The sequence below is a fragment of the Pyrus communis genome, chromosome 5, assembly GCF_963583255.1.
Source record: "Pyrus communis chromosome 5, drPyrComm1.1, whole genome shotgun sequence".
Classification (NCBI taxonomy): domain Eukaryota; kingdom Viridiplantae; phylum Streptophyta; class Magnoliopsida; order Rosales; family Rosaceae; genus Pyrus; species Pyrus communis.
Genome location: NC_084807.1, coordinates 17,627,688 through 17,648,661, shown reverse-complemented (window position 1 = coordinate 17,648,661; position 20,974 = coordinate 17,627,688). Strand labels below are relative to the sequence as shown.

Below are 20,974 nucleotides of genomic sequence, written 5' to 3'. Positions count from 1 at the left end.
GTAAACAAGTTTATACAGAAAATACCACTTGCATACACATACACATACACACAAAAAAGAAGGATGGGCTTTCTTGACATGTCTAAGGGCTCGTTTGGATGTGCTTTTAAAATAACTGAAAACGTTTTTAAAGAAAATGTTTTTGGGTTTCAAAAGCACTTTAAGTGCTTTCTACAAGAAGCACTAGTTATGAGCTCCTTCCAGGAAGCACTTTAAGTGCTTTTCCAGGATTTACTAACATTTTAACTGAGGATTGTTTCCAAAGATATTTTCACTAGAAGCTCTTTCAATCATTTTAAAATCATATCCAAACGAGTCCTAAGACTTCCATAGATCCATCTTTAGGAAATGACACAAACACCGCTACATGTACCCATTTTCCTCTTGTTCTTTAACTGATCCTGAATCTCCTCCAGCTTCACAATAATCTCTTCAAACGTCGGCCGACAATCTGGATTCTGGTGCCAGCATTCTTTCAGAAGCCTACATTATACAATTAAAACACTTAATTTCATAGTTGATTATCCTCACGTAATAGCAGAAGTAATTTTTTTTTTTTAAAAGCACGACAATACCAAAGGAGCCCTAAACTTACTAGGTTTAGTTGCTAAATCTTGCTTGCATTGGTGGATTGAGTTTAGTTTTAGATGCAAGTTTGGAAACAAATTCGAGAGCAATGAGTTCTTAAGCGAACAATTTGTACATGCAGACATACTTTCTAACTGCATTTTCTTAGCACCAGAAACTATACAAGCTTATATCTGTAAGGTTTATTCTAATGGTTGTTAAAGAATCTGCTATGGCGAAATATTCAACTAGTCCAAGAACACTCACGTCCTGATTGGCTCGGGGTACAAATAAGAGTAGAGAGGTGGTCGAGAATCCTCGTATGCGCGCTTGTCTGCAATTTTTTCTGGATCCTCTGCCAGATTAGGTGGTCCTCCAAGAAACATCTATAACAAAAAAAACATAACTATGTATAACATTCTGAAAGGGCAACCTCGATATACCAGAAATAACGTTCATGTTTGTTAGAAAGGCTTACTTGAGACACAAGTTTACAAGCTCACCTCATGGACTATGAGAGCGAATGAGAAGATATCAATACTCGTTCCATATGATTCTCGACGATAAACCTCAGGTGCCATATAACGATCTAGCAATTATGATAAGAGCATATCAGAACAAGTACCAAAATATCTAGGGATACTTGATTTTGAGCAAAAAGACAGTGTCTTACATGAACCTGTTCGTCCAGTCATTTTATAACCGGATAAATCATTTTCCTGTGCAATTTTACTTAAGCCAAAATCCGTGACCTTGAGGCGCCCGGCTTCATCTTGTAAAACATTTCTATAGAACAAAGAAGAAGAATTAGCAGAGCAAATTCCGTAGAGCTGTAAGTCGTGTATTTTGACTAAAATGCATTTACAATTTTTTCGAGCTGTACCTTGGTGTCAAATCTCGATGAATTATAGGGCGCGGTTTATGCTGATGAAGATAATTCATGCCTCTGTAATGCAAAGTTACTCATCGTAAGTACGCATTATATGATCAATAGGTTTCCACAATCACTTATATTACATCAACACCGGTGAATCACAGTACAAGATGGAAAATTATATTACAGAAGCACATATCAGTAGTATATAAGCGCGTACCTGGCGATATCTAGAGCAAAAGAAACTACAGTTTGTAGATCAAGTCTTCCTTTTCTCTTCAATATATCATGCAAACTTCCCTGGTGCATTCACATTGGTGTAAGAAACATGAACATGAATTTCGAAGGAAAGAAGTAAAAAGATTGAATTACTAACATTGCAAAGATACTCGGTAAGGAAGATCAAGCGGCTAGGGTGCTTCAAAACACCAAGGAATTGCACGATATTAGGGTGGCGCAACTTTTGCCACAAAGCGAGTTCCTTCATAAAGATATTCCTGAATTTAGAAAAGTTAGTTCAACTTTCTTGAATCAAAAAATAAAGATAAAGAGAAACTTACAACTCTCTGAAGCTTTATATCGAATTTATACTCATTATAAGCTTATGGATGACTTATTTTTACTTTAACTGATCTATTTATTTTGGCTTCTACAAGATGAAAACAAACAATCAGATCAAAGATATGCATAAATAGAGAAACTCACTTCACTATCGGATTGGAAGCAATGGACGAGCGGATTGTTTTAGCAGCAACTTCTGTACCGCGCCACCTCACTAAATAAATCTCACCATATGAACCCTGCATTGCTATGTAATTTAAGTAAATGCAGTATTGCGAACGGGATATAAAACCAAGAATGTGTAGGTCCAGAGGTTAGATATTTCACATATATGTCCCTATTGAACAAAGTTAGAACAGAAAATGCGCTGAAGTCGATTCACATTGACTACTGCCAGAAGAAATTGAATTAACAAAATTTACCTCTCCAATAAGTGCTGCTTCATCCATGTTCACCTCTCTGTGATCAAGTTCATAGCATGGAAGCTGGGAATCAAGCCCTACCTTTAACATATAAACATTTTCCAATAAGTTTGTATATTCAATATGTAAGAATGCCTATATATTAATAATTTCAAAAGAAATGCAGTTTGCAGACTACATGGAAAACAAAAAAGTTGGTCATCTGTTAATCTTGACAAGATAAGTGTATGAATTAGGAAAGTTAATTACTGGATCTATTCCACCCTTAGCCTCCAATATCTTGCAAATCGCCTCGTGACTGAAGCTACGAGCATCTGATAGTGGCTGCAAAAGATCACTCATATCAGCAAATGCCTCAAACCATTGGTATTAATTGGACAACAGAGAGATTCTGTTACAAGGGAAAAACCATAAAAAGATATTTGCAACATCCGCAAAGAGAAAATATAATTTTTCTTTTGATCATATTCTTTGTTCCTTTATTTTGATCATACAGTCTTAACCAAACAAATTATGACAATCTATATATATATATATATATATATGGTGATCCTATGTCTTAGAAAATGCTTCAGTACTTCTTATGAGCCAAATTGAAAAAATTCGCACATCAATGGCGAAAACACAGTTGAACTTACAGTGCGGCCCCAGCGATCTGTGGAGTTCACATCAGCACCTTTCTGAAGAAGCAGAACAACAATCTCAGTGCAGCCTTCACAGGATGCCAAGTGAAGAGCTGTTCTCTTATCATAGTCAGCTAAATCCGGCTCCACCCCTTTCTCTAGCTCGCGCATCACTCCTGCTTTGTCTCCCTTGCTCGAACAATATAGCAGCCGGTATGGACCTTCAAATCCAGCCACCTTTTGAGACTTCTGCATGTTGCAGCAGCAAGTAATGTTTTCAACATTTTTCTTACAATTGTTAGTTAGTATTTAAAATCCATGCACCAATAAAAATACTAAAATTTGTTCACCAAAAAAAAAGTTCACAAGTTCCTATCAGAAATCTGTTAAATTTCAGTTGGCTTTCAGATTTTAATCCATCCCTCTATTTGTTTTCTTGGAAAATGAACGAGACTAAAACTAAAAACTAAAAACGAAATATTTTAAGAAACAATAAATTGAAAAAAAAAACCTGTTAGAGTGATGTGAAAAGATGAGAATCAGGATTACCTTAGATGATGACAAGCAATCTTCCATGGGATGAAGTTAGAAAACCCTGAAAGCAATTGGAAAATAGAGTGTGATTTTTTTTTAATTTTCGTTTAAGGAAATTATAGGTTGGATTAGAGATAATGCAGCTGATTAATTAGTACGTTTGAAATGCATGTCAACACTTTGATGTTTCGGAGTCCTCAAAGTCTGTTAGATGTCTGTTTATGAGGTTTTAGAACGAAAGGGCTGGAGAGCAACCTCGTACTCTTCGCTCAGTTGAAGTTTGGATTTGGTTGACTTCTTGTTTGGTTACTGAGAAAGTTGAATAGGAAAATAGTGTACTTTTCTTGGCCGATTTTCCCATGGTTTCTGTCAGAAGACAATTGGATCAGTGAGGTCCAGAGTTGCCAAAAGAAAATTCATACAATGTATTTTGTGTATAATATACATTTTCAAGGACGGCAAATACTAAGATGTCTACATTCTCTACAATTGTATCTTCTTCAACGTATTATATACGTTGTCTTTTTGGTTAGACTCAACCATTGACATTGCCAATATAATTCATACATCAATTAAACCAAATCGATCCAGCCGTTCATTGGACAATGTATATACAACATGTTTACTTTATTTTTTGAATAACGATGTTATTTACACTAGGGGTTAGGGAATGGGTTAAAACTTACAATGAGCTAGCAATAATGTGGTTCAAATTCGTCTTTGGCGAGAATCAAACTTAAGACTTCTCACTTACAAGTGAAGAGGAATAGGGGTGGGTTCAAAAAACCGAAAACCGAACTGAAACCAAAAAAAAAAACCGAACTAAATCAATATCTTTTGGTGCGTTTTTAGTTTCCGAGGTTTAGAAACTGAATCGAACCGAATTGTTATATATTTATTTATATTTTTTTAAGCCCAATTCCCACCACAATTCCAAGCCCAATTCCAACCCAATTATAAGCCCAATTATACACCCTAGCACTGTCCCTTTTTTTTTTTTTTTTTTTTTTTGCTCAGGGAACAACATGCCTTCCTTTCTCCTCCTCTCCATCTTTATTTCTATTTTTATGTCCATCTTTCTTCTTCTTTTGTTTCTCCCAGACCTCAGCCGCATCTTCTTCTCTCCCTCTTCTTCCTTTTTTTTCTTCCTCTTCTTTCACCATAGACCCCACAACTTCTTTCTTCTCACCCCAATTTCGAATCTCACCCACAAACTTCATCCTCCCCGGAATTCCAGAGCTTTATTTGTACACGTCCTGCTTGATCTCCAGCAAATTAACTCTGTATGTAGCTCCCGACGTCGCCGCCATAGCCGAGTTCACCAAGCCTGCCATAGCCCGAGTCTACCAAGCGGTGCCTCGCAAATTTATTCAGAGATTTATATGTGGAATTTGAATTTGGATTTCTCAAAATTTCATATGATTTTAGGTCTTGCTAATCGAAATTTATGCATGCATGCATGCTTAGATTTGTGGAAAATTAATGTAGCACCCCAGAAATTTTTATTTCCGAAACTAATTATGGTGATAGGCCAAATTAAACTCTTGTTTATTTACTACCATTAATCACAATTTCTATAATAAATTCTTAATTCCTCACAAATTTTATAGCTAAATATATTTAACAAAAACATAAGGTTCATCTTTAAACTAAACACCCAATCTCTTTTCTTCTTTCTAATTTTCGATAAGGATTAATCTTAGTTATTTTATGGCTGCATCTAATCTTCTCCTTAGACTACCTACATACCCTACGAAGGAATCAAGCCAATCGCAGTTCACATTTCATTTTCAATCCATTTCCGATTATATTCAAATAGCCAAAATAATCAACATTAGCTTTAATAAACGAAACAAATCAAATGGATACCAAATTCGTATTTAGAATATTAAAATTTGCACAAAATGGCATTATCGGCACCCTAGCCATGCGTTGCCACACATGGCAATTTCCGGCGAATGAAAACCTAATTTTCCGATGAATTCTAAAAATTACCAAATTTTACAGGCAAGTAGAGTTCAAATAAAGGAACAACTTTCATATTGGGCTGAAGTCCTTGAATTGGGTGTTCTTGATTTGACTCTAAAACAACTCTGACGCCCCAACCAATGCATAGGCTTTGTTCCAGGCCTTAAGGAGAGTCCAAGGTTGGTTGTAATTAAAGGATTTAGCTTTAGGATTTGAGGAATCACCACCACGAACTCGTTACACCCACCGTTGGTTTTCACAATTTCAAGCCCAAATTTCATCGAATTTGGGGTGGAATGAGTAGAGGGAAGGTTGCGGGGTATTTCTCAGGTGGTTTCTTGGAGTAATTCTCTGGAATTTGGTCGGGAAATGCATCAGAAACCCTTATTTCCGTCAGCTTGGGTCGCCAAAGAAAAACAGGCCAAGGGGAGGGCTGGATTGTCGACCCCTCTCCCTCTCTTCTTTCTCCTCCTTTTCTCCTTTCCCATTGGTCATCTCCTTCTCTCCATTCCCCCCCCCCCCCCCCCAATTGGGTCAACTTCCTTACCCTATTTCTCATTTTCTTCTTCTCCTATCAATCCATCTCTCTCCTTCCCCTTCTTATCCCACCATCCTGGCCACACATGTGGCATCATCTGATTGTTCCAGAAATCTGGAGTCTTCTAGATGAGGGCCAAAATTACAAAAATGTCCCTAACTTTAAACATTAATAACTCTTTCGTTATAACTCTGTTTCATGAACGGATTTTGCCTATGCGCTCGTAGGATTGTCCTCTATCCAAATATATCAACAAATATAATACAATATGTAAGGATAAAATACGTCCTTGTATAATTACATTGGGCCAACTAGGGGCATTTTTGTTATTTTCTACATAATGAAAAATTATACAACATAAATAATAATAAAATCAAGGAACGGGATTCCACATTTTCTCCATTCAAAATTCATAACCCTAATTCAATTTATTTTCAATTTCCTCCACATAACTAATTTATATTTATATTTTAATTTTTCAAGGTATTACAATTAATGTATGGGACTTGTGTTTTAGTTGATTAGATAGAGATACACTTCTTTATGAAAGATTTTCATGATATGAAAATTAGTATTCTAAAACTTGGATGAAATCCAGAGTTTGTACCTTTTCGATGATTGAATTTGAAAATTTGTTTGCTTAACGATAGGGTCAGTTTATTGAGTTTGTTATGCAATCTATGTATCTAGAAACAAATTGATTTATTTTGGTTGAAATTGTCACATCCCCGCCCGGGTTCCACCACATCCCAGGCCCGCTTCATCACCGCAACACGATATTGTCCACTTTGGGCCTCGACCACACCTTCACGGTTTTGTTTCTGGGAACTCACACGAGAAGTTCCCAGTGGGTCACCCATCATGGGATTGCTCTCGCGCGCTACTCGCTTAACTTCGGAGTTCCGATGGAACCCGAAGCCAGTGAGCTCCCAAAAGGCCTCGTGCTAGGTAGGGATGGGAATATACATATAAGGATCATTCACCTGGGCAATGTGGGATCTAACAATCCACCCCCCTTAAGGGCCCGACGTCCTTGTCGGCACACCACGGCCAGGGTTAGACTCTGATACCAAATTGTCACATCCCCACCCAGGGTCCACCATATCCTGGGCCTGCTCCACCATAGTAGCACGATATTGTCCGCTTTGGGCCCCGACCACGCCCTCATGGTTTTGTTTCTGGGAACTCACATGAGAACTTCCAGTGGGTCACCCATCATGGGATTGCTCTCGCGCGCTACTCGGATAACTTCGGAGTTCCAATGAAACCTAAAGCCAGTGAGCTCCCAAAAGGCCTCGTGCTATGTAGGGATGAGAATATACATATAAAGATCACTCCCCTGGGCAATGTGGGATCTAACAGAAATTCAACCTAAAAAAGTTGCAAAAAAATAAAAAAAAACCGAACCGTAAAAAACTGAACCAAAGTTAAATTGAACAAAAAAAATCCGAAAGGAAACCAAATCGAATAGTAATTTCGGTTTGATTTCTGGTTGTGGTAAAAAATCGAACCGAACCCATCCCTAAAGAGGAATACCACTATTGTGTTGAAAACTTTCTTATACGCACTCAATGAGACTCTCTAATATTTAGCGCACTCTATGTATGAAGCCACCCCTAAAGAGGAATACTACTTATGTGTTGAAAACTTTCTCATATGCACTCCATGAGACTCTCTAATATTTAGTGCTTTCTATGTATGATTATGAAAAACATTTTTAATGATTATAGGGGGCTAGGGGGCTTCCCTATTTATAGAATTTGAGATACCTTTTTGGAAAACATGCAACCATTCATGAAGAGTCAAAAGTTGCAATTTTTCATTAGGACAGACACATATTTCCACCAAGATGCATCACTTGTAATTTCTATTCAATTAATAAATTTAATATAATAATAATATTATTAAATTTTCCAACATTTTTAGTATTCTCACATTTATAAGAAGGTAACCAAGTCATTGATGCCCTTGCAAATCACGGTTTCTCTTATACTAGTCTGGTTTGGTGGGATTCTCCTAATTTCATATTGTTGTATCATCATTGTGATTATCCAGAGCTTCCAGACTACCACTTTAGATAGCTTATATTTTGTTGGCCTTGTTATACCTTGTATTGGTTGTCGAAGGGTTAGTTTATTATGGCTACTATTTATGGTTAGAGTTAGGCTTTGTGTCCTCCTTAACTGATTTTAATTTCTTTTTTTTTAATAAAGCTGCCTCATTGTTTGTCACTTCCCATGATAACAATGCTAGAGTGGGATTGACTTTGAGATTTTACCAAAAAAAAAAAAAAAAAAAAAAAGGGTTTGATTCTCATAGATGATAAGTCTGATACCAAATTATCATGACATGTTCACTATAACTTAGCCCAAATATTTTACCCTTAGTGTAAATTAGGGATAATGTTACATACACACCCATTTTTATTTCCCACGCACACTTGTTAATTTTTTTTTGACATTGATCATTTTCAATTCATTTGATCTGATATCTGAAAATTAAGAGGCATCTGTGAGAAATAACAATAGGTGTGCAGAGAGCACTACCGTAAATTAATGGTTGTATTTTTAGAATGCTAAATAACCACTTAAAAAAGGCTTATTAATTGATTTGCCTCCTTAAACTGTCATTTAGTCTCACTTTACCTTTTAAAACTGGTTATGTCTCATTTTGCTCCATGAGATGGACATTTTCGTCTTCTTTCACCCCATTTTTGTTCATTGCATCAAACATTAAATTAAAAGGGTAGGGTGAACATTTTATTTTTGACACAAGTCTTTACCTCCAACTTGCCTGTTAAAACAATCTAAATTCCATTTTCAATAATTCTGATGTAAGTGCTTGTCTCTCTTGCTAATTGGTGTGGAGCTGTAACTGTAGCCGTTGGCAAAAACAAATAAAGGGTTGTGTTTCAAAGTAATATAATGGGTTGTGTTTCAAAATCTAAGTCAAGCCAGTCAATGAATTCAATGGTTGCAACTATAGTTCCGCATCAATCCGCAAGATAGATAAATGGGGGTTTAAATTAGAGTTATCAAAAAAGAAATTGTGATTGTTTAAGCAGACATTTTGGAGGTAAAGAGTTGTGTCAAAAATAAAATGTCTATACTACCTTTTAAGTTAGCTTATATTTGACGGAATAGACGAAAATAAGGTGAACTGAGGCTATATGAGACAAAAATTATAGTTTTACGGGCCAATAAAGTAAGACTAAATAGCAGTCGAGGAGGAAAATCAATTAATAAGCCTTTAAAAATAGAAATGAAAAAAAAATTGTTTGACTTTCCAACGAGAGATTTTTCAGTATGTCACATGGATACTGTCATATGTTATTATATAAAGTAGAGAAACACTTAAAAAATAATGGCTTGAATGTTAAAATGGTCAATGTGTTTTAGTTATTGGGTCAATTTAGTCTCTGTGTTTTTAATTTGACTAATTTGGTAATTGTGTTTATCTTTATTAGCCAATTAAGGATGTTTCCATCTAATTTATGTAAAACAAAATTTAAAATTATTATAAATGATAATTTATTTGATTTAAAATATTTAAAATGAAATAAAATTAAAAAATTAAAAGAAAATTTGTTTTCCTCTCAAGTCTCAAGTCTCAACTCTCTGATCTCCTCCTTAACATTACCCCCTATTTTTTCTATGTCACAATCTTAATCATTTTTCAGATTGGAAGTTTTATTTCTTATATACGTTATATCTCATTGATTTTCATTTTTTAGTTAGGAGAAGGGGTAATTATTTCTCATATGAATTTTCTTATGAATTTTTTAAAAGAGATTGAATGAAAATATTCTTATTTGGCTAACAGAGACAAATACGATGACTAAATTAGTCGAATTGAAAACACAAAAACTAAATTGACATATGACTATAACACAGGAATAACTTTGATATTGAAGTCAAAAACAATTTCCTTACACTCATATAATAACATATGACATACTATCCATCTAATAAACACATTTAAAAAATCTCACCTTAATCCTTATCAACGGAATTGAAAAAACCCGATGGCAAAAAGAGTAGGCATACGGGAATAAGCATTTCAAATTTCGAAAAAGCCCTGACCTTGAGATAGTACAAAATTACCCTCCAAAACGAAACCTCAACCTGATTTCACGCTCTCACTCTCACCCCCCTGCATTAGTGCATTTGGAGGAATGGCGCTGAATTTAAGCGGATCCGATCTGGAAGATGAGGAGCTGGAGCGCCAAGTGCAGGAAATGGCGAAGAAGATTCTCGAGTACAGAGCCATTTTACCAGACCAGCTCAAGAATACCTTCGCCTCCATTCTCGCTGCTCACCGGCCCGCTATTTCGGATAGGTCGGGTCCTGGGACGTCCGGAGCTTCGAGTTTAGGTACGTTTCTTTTAAGTGGTTGCTGGGTTTTTCATATTTTACTGAATTATTTTATAATGATTGCCGTGTGCTCAGATTGATATCGTTTGCAACTTTCTAAGGTTTGTTTGGTAGCTGAGAAAATTCTAGGTTTGAATAGAAAATGAAAAGTTGGGTCTTTTTAGAGATGATTTATTTGGGGTTCTTAGAAATTTCAGAATCAAAATTGGGTCTTTTTTTTTAAATGACATTATAATTTGTAGTGTATTTAGTTTCATATTATTTTGGTTTGCACAAAACATAGAAGCTTGGTAGTGGAAAGAGCCCCTTTTGGGAGTTTTACGTTAATTCCCAATTTTGGTGGCTGCAAAGAGATTTGGATGGATTGTTGTGTTTCTGGGACAATAATTATATGGATTGGAGTAATTGCATTGACGCAGTGTGAGGCAATCCATCTTTTTATTTTTATTTTTTATGCTAGTGATCATACTAGCATATCGGCACTCACACACCAGAAATTGCTGATATTGATGTTGTGTGTCCCGGTTGTGGAAATGCTTAGTTGAGGGATACAATTCCTCTCTCTTGTGTTGTTCTCAGTGACGAATGGAGTAATTGAATGTTGCTATCTATGTTGCATATAAATACTGATGGGTACATGTTATTAAAGGCAAGATTGGTGGCGTGTCTACTACTTGTATAATTTGTTCTTGATAGTGATTATATAGTTTACTTTCACTAAACCATTCTCCGTTTTTATATAGATTTAGTTCCAAAAGTCTAGGGTATTCAAATAGAAGGAACTCTTTCATTTGATACAGCATTACTTAACACCCAGAACACACAGATTTAGAAAACACAGAATTATGCTTGCCAGAAATAAAAATTGAAGAATATAGGCAGCTAGAAGAGATTATAGAAGCTGAAGTAGAATTCACAGAAATTAATTTTGAATTCACCAATTAGCACAGAAAAACTTCATCAGAAAAGTAAGAAAAAGTAAGCTGAGTAGATATTGAGAGAGAGAAGTGGAGTTTACCAGAAGTGGGCGCAGCCATTACCAACTTTGTATTCAGCAGCTTTTGCTGAATGTTTCTTCAAGGGTGTTGCTTTGGGGAACATACTTCCATTCTTGAGCTTTTTGCGGAACAAGCTAAAGAACTAGTACCTCTATTCTTCTAATATTTCATCTTCGTATTGCTCTTCTATCCAATACTCCAGAATTGGATAATTATATGCGTCTGATTTTACAAGACAAACCTAAAGAGATAGAAGTTCATACGAGAGATTTGTTAAAAAGAGTTGAGAATCAAATAAATCAGTTACAAAATAGAATAGATAGTATTGAAGAAACTCAGAACAAATTACAAAAGACGATAATAGATTAGAGTTAGAATGAATAGAGTAAACAATTTTACCATTTATCTATCTTACATAGATTGGTCAGTAGAAATAGTTTATTAGTAATAAAAGAAAGACTCTTAGATCAGCTTTTGCAAATTGAATAAGTTAGAGCAATAATGAGAAGGCCGGAACTTGTAAATAGATTAGTAATTTGCCAGTGAAGCACTCAGGTGTAGATGATGTCTCTGGTTATGTAGTTGAACATACGGCTATGTTGATAGAAAAAGTGATCACGTGTTGACACAGGTCGCAGTGAACTTTTTTTTAGAGATGGTAGCAATGTTGAGTCAAAGATTACAGTGGGTGGAAAATGATATGGAAGCGAATAGGTTGTTGTTTCAACTAGGTTTTCTCTCCCTTCACTGTTGGTGCTGCTAGATTAAAGTTTCAAAACAAACATGTCTAAGAAGTTGTTATATTGCCTTGTCCGGGAAGATTGGTGCTTTATGTGAACGTGGTGTAGGATTTCTTGCATCTGTCATCGGAACCTTTCTTCTTGCTTTCCAATATCACCTTGAATTGAGAATTCCTAAATGCTGTTTGTTTTCGGTGCTGTTTTATCCCCCAAAAATAAGAAAAAGTGAAGTAGCATGGAGTTTCGTTTTCTCAAGGACAAATTTCCAGTTCTAATTATGTGTATATTTTTCAGATGCAGGGCAAGTTGCTTCTAAGAAGGCGGGATTACTGGCTGATGGAGATCAGACTTTCGAGAAGATGCGACTGCACAAAGATAAAGTTCCCAGCAATGTCGCTGCCTTGCATATTGTTTTGAAGAGGGCGGAAGAATGTTTCTTTAAGATTGACAAATTAGATCCTCAAAACCGAACGTCTCAGAACAAAGGGACTAGTTGACCGAGATTGCAACCCTTTAGTGGCTTCTATATCTGCTGTTGATTGATGTAGAATGGCACAGATGTTTTGAATTTGGTCATATTTGATTGGTACAATCAAGCAAGACGATGTTTAGCGTGAATGTAATTACCAAAGAAAGCGTGCTTTGAATTCGAAGTTATACCTTAATATGTTGCTAATTTACCAGAAAGCTCCTCTTTCAGATATCCTGACCTTTACAGTTGACTGATTAACTGCATAATGCACATACTACGTTTTGAGGTCATGATCAGGGATGCATGCTGGAATCAGGGTTTAAAGGTTATCTGCCCAGCTTAAATACACTGGAATTTCATTGTTCAAATTCAAGAAGAATTCTCTTCTAGGGTTGGGGCTGTTGCCTTCAAGAATGATGAACAGGGTTTTTCGGTACTTGTTATCGAGGAGTAATGTTATTAAGGCACACAAAACTGATCTCATCCTTGACGCTTTTTTAATACATACAACAATTAGGCATTACCTTTATCAAGGTGTAACCAACGAGGCCCTGTTCATAACTGAATAAAGTAGTGTCACACACAAAATTGAGAGATTAATGTTGTTTTGTTGCTACTCATAGTCGAATAAATTTGTCACACAAAAAATTGAGAGATTAATGTCTTTTAGTTGAGACTTGGGTCTAGTGGTATTTTATTTTATTTATAAGTTAGATGTCTTAGGTTTAGTTCTCGTCAAAGACAAATTCGGACCTAATTATTATGGCAAGTCCATTGTAAGGTTTAGCTCACTTTTTCACCCGTTAGTGTGGATAATATCAAATTAAAATGAAAATGAAAATAAAAAAATAAAAGCCAATTAGGTAATAAAAAATGAGATTAAAAAACTTAGGCGATTAAAAAAAGTTAAAAATAAAAGACAACGCCCACCGTGGGGCTCGAACCCACGACCACAAGGTTAAGAGCCTTGCGCTCTACCAACTGAGCTAGACGGGCAGCTTGACAACTCCGCTTATACAAACATTATGGCTTGTGATATCGAGTTCCAGTACTTGCTAAATTCCCGGTGGTGGAAGCTGTAAAAGCATAGTGTTGACACAAATTCACAGCTTCAAATTTAAGAATTACAATCCAAAAGACCTTAAAAAATAATTGAATTAAATTCATCTTTATGAGACGTCCAAATACATCAAAGCATGTATTTGAATACAAGAATGGTAGTTTCCGAATATGCCTTCGGATACAAGAATTTCAAATCGATCAACATTTGCAGCCAATTACATTGTCATCTGAACTCAGTTCAGGTACTGAATTGACAAGCCCCTTTCTCACATCAAACATCACTCTGCCAATCCCCTTTCCCACAACATAACATTTCTTCCCAATAGCTACGAGCTGACAGGGCGGTCTAGTAAGCCGTGATGGCAGCAACCCGACAGGGATCCACTCCCTCTCCTTCTCCCACATCATCAGCCTGGTTCCTCAACTCTGATCCAACACAGAGGGTTCCGCCTATGACAACCGCTGGACCTCGCCAGCCCGAAACCATGTCATATTCTGCGTACTGCCATGTCCCATTGACGGTTCATAAACGACAGCGTGCACATGAGTAGTTACAGCACCAGTGCCACAACGAGCGTAAACCTTCCCGTCCATGACCACAGAATCCTCAATTTCAGGAACAATGTTTGTCATCAAATATTTCACAAGAAAAATAGCACCTGCATGCGCAAATTAAATGAACCAAAGCTCCTTAAGATTCACCATAACAAACAAATGAGCAATCAATATGCTCAGAAAGTTCGAGCAGGTGAAATATATATGAAGTTTGAACCTGAATTCGAGCTTCACCCGTGCAAATACCTAGCAGTGGACAAGGGAGAAGCTTCACCCCAAGCGTTCAGGGAAGCATTATAACTGTAGACCTCATCAGTAGCATCTTCACACCAACCGCAACCACCCAACAAGTAAACTTTCTTTCCCGGAACTTCAAAACCCATTCCCTTTCTCTTCATGATGCGAGGCGGAAGCCCATGAACATAGTAAGTTTTCTGTTGCACTTCAGGTAAGATTATGAGATTCTACTGTGGTTGTTATAATGAACCAGGATGATTTCTTACCTTGGACAACTGCCGCTTTGGATAACTTGTTCAAATCACTTTATCTGGTAAAACATAGTACGTTTTTTGTCGAACTTCTTGCATTTGATAATTCATTGCTATGTACTGATAGAATTCAGATTGTACCTGTATTTTTACCTTGAGATCAGGTAATGGTTGAGAAAGAATTATGGAAGTTCCGGCGAAGCAGAGGTTGGAAACGAAAAGAGTCCCTCGTCCACAATCACAGCGAGGAGCACAAGGCAGGGCTTTCAGAACTCTGGAAGATCGAGCGTATGGACTCCTTGTAATACATCATTAAAGGAAAGGAGGGAAAGATGGGATGACTTCGCAGGGCGGCTTTTCGATGTAGATGAGTCCGGTGACATGGTGTCCAAGAAGTAAAACTTTGGCGAGTAGGAAATATGGTCTGAAGAATGTCGATCGCAGTTCCATGAACAATCCTTTGGGGAATTCTTTTTTTTATTTTAAGTGCACCGATATATTTTACAATAAGAGGAGTGTGAAGTGCGTCTAAGCATAATACTGAGTGGCTCCTTTTGGGAATTCTTTGATTCTTGTCAAGCATTCTCCGTTGGGTGGCCCGCGGTCAGTAGCTGCTTATGGCGGTAAAAGAACACGTTAAGCAACTGCAATTTGGAGGAAAGTACTTCCGCAAGCAATGTTTTCTAAAAGCTACAAGGATTTTACATTTAAATTACTTTTACATATCAATCATGATCGCTGTTCGATTACAAAATAGTTGAATCTCGTCGTTAGCCACTGTCATATCGACTGGTATAGGTAACTGACTAATACTAATACTAATACCCGCATCTGGAAATTAATGAGCACAACAATTTTTGGGGCTATGAAAATTTTCCTCTTTTTCTCTAAGAAAAGAAGAAAATACACTAACCGAACAAACCTCTCCCTTCAAGAGGATAAATAAAACACTATCTGGCAAGACTTCGTTCTACTTGCTATATACTTGGTGATCAACAACAGCTTCCCCTGCAGTGAAATTCAAAGTTACAACTCATAACCGTCTTCAGAAAATCGACAGCGACAGCTATGTAAACTGGCTCTGATTCTTTTTCATTTTTTCTTTTATGTTCTCCAATATGGAGTAGCTTTTATACGAGCATATATCGTTATTTTACGTTCCAATATTCTAGTACTAGATCAAGAATGCATCAAACAAAATCAAGAATAATGCACTGATCAGATGTAATAAAACTAAAGGCGCCTTACCGTGCATTCTCCTAACAAATCGCTCAAATTCCATGAAGTTTTGTCTTTCCATTAGGAGTGGACTGAGCCTAAGGTAGGTAAAAGATGACAAATGCCTTCCATCTGGATCAGTCAAGGGCTTGGAATTATCCAATATCTTGTTGTAGCTGATACGATCATGACAAGCAAGAGTGTTCTCACTAGAAACTGGTAAGCAAACATCCCACGCAGCATTCAGCACCTGAAATGGTAGATTATAGTATTAATTGCCAAAGACTTCCACCGCGAACATGCATATATTGTTCAATTTAGGGTATATCTTTCACAACAAATCCCAGTAGTTCCCAAAACAGACAGATTCTAATCAAGAAAAGTGCTGAAGCTTGGCACTCCATGACTTTTCAGATAAATTTGATGCTTACTTGCCAAAATAAACCCTCAGAATCTCCCAGTGCCTCTTGGAATTCTTCATGCTGGTCTAACACGTGCAATTCAGTACACGCTAATTTTACAGTAGCTTCATGCTTCTTTAGCATCGTCATGATTGGAGCATAACCATCACGATTGCATGAATTATAGATGCCCGCAGTCAATTCAGCTGCATGACTAGCTGTCTTGTACCACCAGTGAAGACCTGATAGCTGCTTAACAATTAAAATATAGCAAACTGACTGATCAATCCATAACTAGCCAAATTACTTCTAAGGTTGCAAAACTTTCAACACTCAACAATATTAGGCATGCATAACAGTCTTCATTCTAGATTAAAACTTGAAACTTAGAATCCAACATGGATAATTTTGTCTTCGGTATTATTTCAATGCTTTGGCCACATTTGCAAGGTAAGTTCCTAATTATTTTTTCTATGCTTTTAATCTTCTTTCAAATATCAGATCTAAAACATTCATCTTTCATTTATGTTCAAAATGATGGAAGCTGACTCACCTTTGCAGCAATGCAGGTTCCGTCGAAAGCTAACCTTGCTAGAGAAAGCACCCGATCACCATGATCAACTAAAACTCGAGAGTACCAGTTAAGGAAGAACCTGCCATAGTAGCCATCATAATCACCGCCTTCGGAAAAGAAACCGGTTTCATTTGGCCGGGAATTATAAGAACCTGCATTATCCGGACCTCTACCCCAGAAGGAGTGTCCCTTTGTTTCTGCTGCCTTCCTTAAACTTTTCAGCAAATACTGATCGTAACACTGCAATTTTTTAAATGCTCAGGCTGAGGAAATAGACAGACCCATTCACTTGTAAACAGATATAACATTATTCAACAAGTTACCTGAAATTCACCGATACCGGGATATCGCCAACCATGCTTTACAGGACAAGATGGGTATCGCAATTCCCCACACGGACCTAGTCCAATTTGAATCATGGAGATATTACCATCTTTGAAGTACTCGTCAAACTCTACACGGAAGCTTCTCATGCAGTCAAAGTATACCTATATCAGCAAAAATTAGCATTTTGACACTGAGTATATAGGACTACCATTCAAAAATGGTAGAATATTATAGAATAACTGCCATCTGTACAGGCCATTAATTGAAATTCTCCACACAAAAAAAAGTTTTTAGATCAATAGGTGTAAATGGTTTGACATACAAAGAATACAGTCACTACCCATTTTTATTGCAAGCAGAAAGACTAAGGTCTCATTCATCATATGTTACTGTAATACCTCAACAGCCGTCCGGCCTCTTAGAACTCGTTCCTTGTCAATTCCCCATGAAAGGCATTCAGGATTACGTCTTCCCTCTCTATCGGTGAAAAATATGTCAGGGTTGCTTCTACCAATTTCAGCCACCCAATGAGGCAGTGGAATACACACATCATCACCAACATTGCCTCCACATTCATGAAATGACATCACAACCTTAACATAGAAGTTGCCCATCAGACCCAAATAAATTTCGGAAGAACTAACAAAAGCAACTATGTCCAAATGATTATAATCTCCAGATTTTTTCAGCAATGGTTAATAGTGAGTGAATTCGGAGCATGAAAGGGAAGTGAGTTACTTGGTTCCCACATTGTAAGACAAAACAAAACTTTGCCAAGCATTACAGGAAAACCATGGAAAGGAATAGGATAAGAATGACCACAAAGATGGCAAAACAATTAACCACTTGTGTTGTTAAAGCTTCTGCAAGTGAAAAAGCGTATTCATATAAAACAGACCTGTAGCTTCAGCTTAAGCTCGCGCACCATCTGAAAGAGCCTCCTGTATCCATTCCAGTTATACTCCTGTGGAGCATGTCCTTCTACTATTCCCCACCAGCAATCAACCATAACCCCATCTACATTCACTGATTTCAAAACCCTTAGCTGCTTTAATAGACCATCTGGATCAACCAGCTCACACTTCATATTAATGACACCTAGCTGCCACCAAAATAAAAGACATGATAAAGAGCATATAGATTAGAGACTAAGCTTAAAAACAACCGGTGTCTGTCAAGCAAAACTCGAACTCCTTGACATGGCAACCTCTAACGCAGGATACAAAGTAGAAAAAGCAAACCTATTGAAAAGCAGAAAACCAACAATTTAACTTGTATAGTAAAAGAATATTAGGAAAGTTACAGAACTCACTGGTAGCATTATATAAACTGGAATGTTAGCGGTGCTGGAGAAATCACGTTCTTGTAACTTCAGGGGTATGTCAACAATCTACAAAAAAATAATTAATGTGCATTGAAGAATGTGACACTGCCCAACTTAGGAAGCTATAACTTATCTCAAGTATACATTAATAGAAATTAAATGAACTATATGAGAAATAGAATTTCACCACTTATGGGGTCCTAGTAAATTGCAATGCAGTTATAAGCATAAACGAAGACAGTATAATGCAGAGTCATGCCTCCATACATTTGCTAACATAGGCTACTGTTATTTATGCTATTTAACGCCTGATGATATGTGATAACAAAATTAACCAAGATGGTACAAATAATGACCATATAAGAGAATTCAACAACTGCATACCAAGAGATATATCCAGAAACCCATACCACAGTTGAAGTCTCAACAAATACGTCACACATGATGCCATGACAGAATGCACAAAGCATGATGTTATGGGGTAAAATAATTTTTTATTTTTTATATTTTGGTAGGCATAGAGTCATAGACTGTAGGATTTCTCATTATAGTACCTGTTTGTCACCAATATTATCCATGGAGCCACCTATAAGAGGATGACTCTCTGTTTGACATGCTCCTTCCCCCACAAGGGATGAACTTTGGGACCGAGCACTTGAGGGGAGATCATAAGGTGATAAACTGGGCAAATAAACACCTTTGGTGTTACAAGCATTAAGCTCCCCAGGGCTCTGATAGCTAGAAGTACCTCCTTTAAGGGAAGCAGGAGTATGTGGGGATACCATTTGGGAGGATGATGTCACTGGCGCAGAATTGACACCAGCCAACCTTGCACCCTGTAAAAGTTCAATAGAAAGATTCCCATTTGGGGTTTTTCTGAAATTTGTTAGAAATGAGAATCATAATAAGATGCATTAAATGTCATCCACAGGTTCATTAAGGAAGCCAAAACCAAACATGCACTCATGATCTAAGATCAGCCAATGCATGAACCACATGAAGATCAATTTTTTTTCTTTTATAGGAAGACGATCAATTTTTAAACATAATATGCAGTCATGGTCATAAATAAAAAAAATAAAAAAAAAGGAAGCTAAATTCTTCAAAATAGGGAAAAAGAAAAAAGAAAAAAGCTTCTTGCTTGAGAGAGAAGTACCTGAGATTTTGAAGGAAACGTTGTTCCATCTGGAAGAACAACCCAGCCAGCTTCCCTAGCCAAAGCTGCAATTACATCATTGATATCAGCCCTAACTCTAAGATTATAATTTCCATGCCTCCGCAGCCCTGCTAAGATCCTTGCAGTGATGGCCCTGCGCTGCCGTTCTCTCAACTTAGTTCTCTCCTTCTCTTCTATCGGTCTACACCTCCTAGCTCCTCCCCCTCCTGGAGTCCCCACTTGTTCTTGAAATTGATGGTGCTGTTGAAAACGGTTATTATTATTACTTCTTGTTGGCATTTCCCCATCAACGCCCAACATCATTTGGGTGGCATCAACATGCTTCTCTCCATCTTCATCATCTTCTTCATCGCCATCGTCCTCTTCTTTCACGTCCATCTCCATTTCTTCGTCATCATCTTCTTCACTTGTGATTAACTTCTGAAGATCCGATGCCATAATCTCGTTATTCCGTTTATCCTACACTTTAAACCCCCTGATTATCCTAGATTCTTGATCCTTCTACCATGAATGTGGAAACCATCACTGCTTAATTCGCCACATAACCACCTGAAGGATTAGATTTAGCCATAGCTCACGTTAATGAATCAACTATATTTTAAAATTACAGAGGCACAGAACCTACTAAATTGACTTGTTTACACCTATTTGGCTCTAATCAGTTGACTCAAATTTTCTCAGCCGCCAAACAAGGCGCTTATTCTCTATTACTTTCCACACAAGTCACAAACAAGAAAGCTTTTAAATTTTCTCATAAAAAACTTTCTCAGAATCAAAATATGACCAAAAAGCAAAACTTTTCCAAATTGTGAACTGAGTTACCTTCTAAAACCAGCTGGGACGACCGAATTATAGCAAAATTGACTCCACATTGGCCGGAATTCTCCATTTCCTCCTCGAATTCGACCTCCTCGTCTTCACTCAGAGCCCCCAATCCAACTTTTCTACCCGATCCATCTTCTCTTCCGCCTTTCAGAAGCCCTAGCTGCTTCACCGGGTTCCGTGCTCGAATTTTCCGGCGACCGGAAATGTATAGTACGGCGTCGTCTCACGAGGAGTAGGCCAGGGCTCCGAAGAGGAAGGCGGAGGGGGTCAGAGATGGGCGGGTCGGGTCGGGCGGGAGAGGGTTGGGAAGGGGGAAGCGTGCGAGCATGCGAGGATGGGGGCGCTCAGGGGAT

General features: G+C 37.3%; 3 protein-coding genes, 1 non-coding gene and 1 pseudogene across 4 annotated transcripts; 1 reads left to right on the top strand and 4 right to left on the bottom strand.

Moving 5' to 3' along the window:
• Window positions 1–81: 81 nt before the first annotated feature.
• Window positions 82–3,808, bottom strand: LOC137734330 (serine/threonine-protein kinase 12-like). The gene is made up of 12 exons (XM_068473616.1): window positions 3,597–3,808; window positions 3,063–3,296; window positions 2,674–2,748; window positions 2,425–2,505; window positions 2,147–2,241; window positions 1,818–1,938; window positions 1,662–1,741; window positions 1,451–1,513; window positions 1,241–1,353; window positions 1,071–1,156; window positions 835–953; window positions 82–483 (listed from the first exon to the last, which is right to left on the bottom strand). Exons 1-12 carry the CDS (start codon window positions 3,621–3,623, stop codon window positions 342–344), a joined length of 1,236 nt encoding a protein of 411 aa, XP_068329717.1. The 5' UTR covers window positions 3,624–3,808; the 3' UTR covers window positions 82–341.
• A 6,377-nt stretch (window positions 3,809–10,185) lies between these two features.
• Window positions 10,186–12,886, top strand: LOC137735278 (uncharacterized). Its single transcript, XM_068474692.1, has 2 exons — window positions 10,186–10,460; window positions 12,493–12,886. Exons 1-2 carry the CDS (start codon window positions 10,262–10,264, stop codon window positions 12,693–12,695), a joined length of 402 nt encoding a protein of 133 aa, XP_068330793.1. The 5' UTR covers window positions 10,186–10,261; the 3' UTR covers window positions 12,696–12,886.
• A 707-nt stretch (window positions 12,887–13,593) lies between these two features.
• TRNAK-CUU (transfer RNA lysine (anticodon CUU)) lies at window positions 13,594–13,666 on the bottom strand. The gene has a single exon. It is a non-coding gene; the product is annotated as a tRNA-Lys (tRNA).
• A 264-nt stretch (window positions 13,667–13,930) lies between these two features.
• Window positions 13,931–14,685, bottom strand: LOC137734329 (F-box/kelch-repeat protein SKIP4-like; annotated as a pseudogene).
• A 755-nt stretch (window positions 14,686–15,440) lies between these two features.
• LOC137734017 (beta-amylase 7-like) lies at window positions 15,441–20,974 on the bottom strand. The gene is made up of 11 exons (XM_068473259.1): window positions 20,619–20,974; window positions 19,776–20,345; window positions 19,174–19,455; window positions 18,608–18,685; window positions 18,194–18,397; window positions 17,694–17,888; window positions 17,292–17,456; window positions 16,948–17,208; window positions 16,425–16,643; window positions 16,024–16,243; window positions 15,441–15,783 (listed from the first exon to the last, which is right to left on the bottom strand). Exons 2-11 carry the CDS (start codon window positions 20,232–20,234, stop codon window positions 15,746–15,748), a joined length of 2,121 nt encoding a protein of 706 aa, XP_068329360.1. The 5' UTR covers window positions 20,235–20,345; window positions 20,619–20,974; the 3' UTR covers window positions 15,441–15,745.

What these genes read in the sequence shown, in the direction of transcription:
- LOC137735278 (XM_068474692.1), top strand. Translation starts at nt 10,262, where the DNA reads ATGGCGCTGAATTTAAGCGGATCCGATCTGGAAGATGAGGAGCTGGAG. An exon ending in GTCCGGAGCTTCGAGTTTAG is followed by an intron (nt 10,461 to 12,492) that starts GTACGTTTCTTT and finishes TATATTTTTCAG; the next exon opens with ATGCAGGGCAAGTTGCTTCT.
- LOC137734017 (XM_068473259.1), bottom strand. Translation starts at nt 20,234, where the DNA reads ATGGCATCGGATCTTCAGAAGTTAATCACAAGTGAAGAAGATGATGAC. An exon ending in CCGGTATCGGTGAATTTCAG is followed by an intron (nt 17,209 to 17,291) that starts GTAACTTGTTGA and finishes AAAAAATTGCAG; the next exon opens with TGTTACGATCAGTATTTGCT. An exon ending in CTGAGGGTTTATTTTGGCAA is followed by an intron (nt 16,244 to 16,424) that starts GTAAGCATCAAA and finishes CTACCATTTCAG; the next exon opens with GTGCTGAATGCTGCGTGGGA.
- LOC137734330 (XM_068473616.1), bottom strand. Translation starts at nt 3,623, where the DNA reads ATGGAAGATTGCTTGTCATCATCTAAG. An exon ending in TTTGCTCTAGATATCGCCAG is followed by an intron (nt 1,514 to 1,661) that starts GTACGCGCTTAT and finishes TTTGCATTACAG; the next exon opens with AGGCATGAATTATCTTCATC. An exon ending in GACTGGACGAACAGGTTCAT is followed by an intron (nt 1,157 to 1,240) that starts GTAAGACACTGT and finishes CATAATTGCTAG; the next exon opens with ATCGTTATATGGCACCTGAG.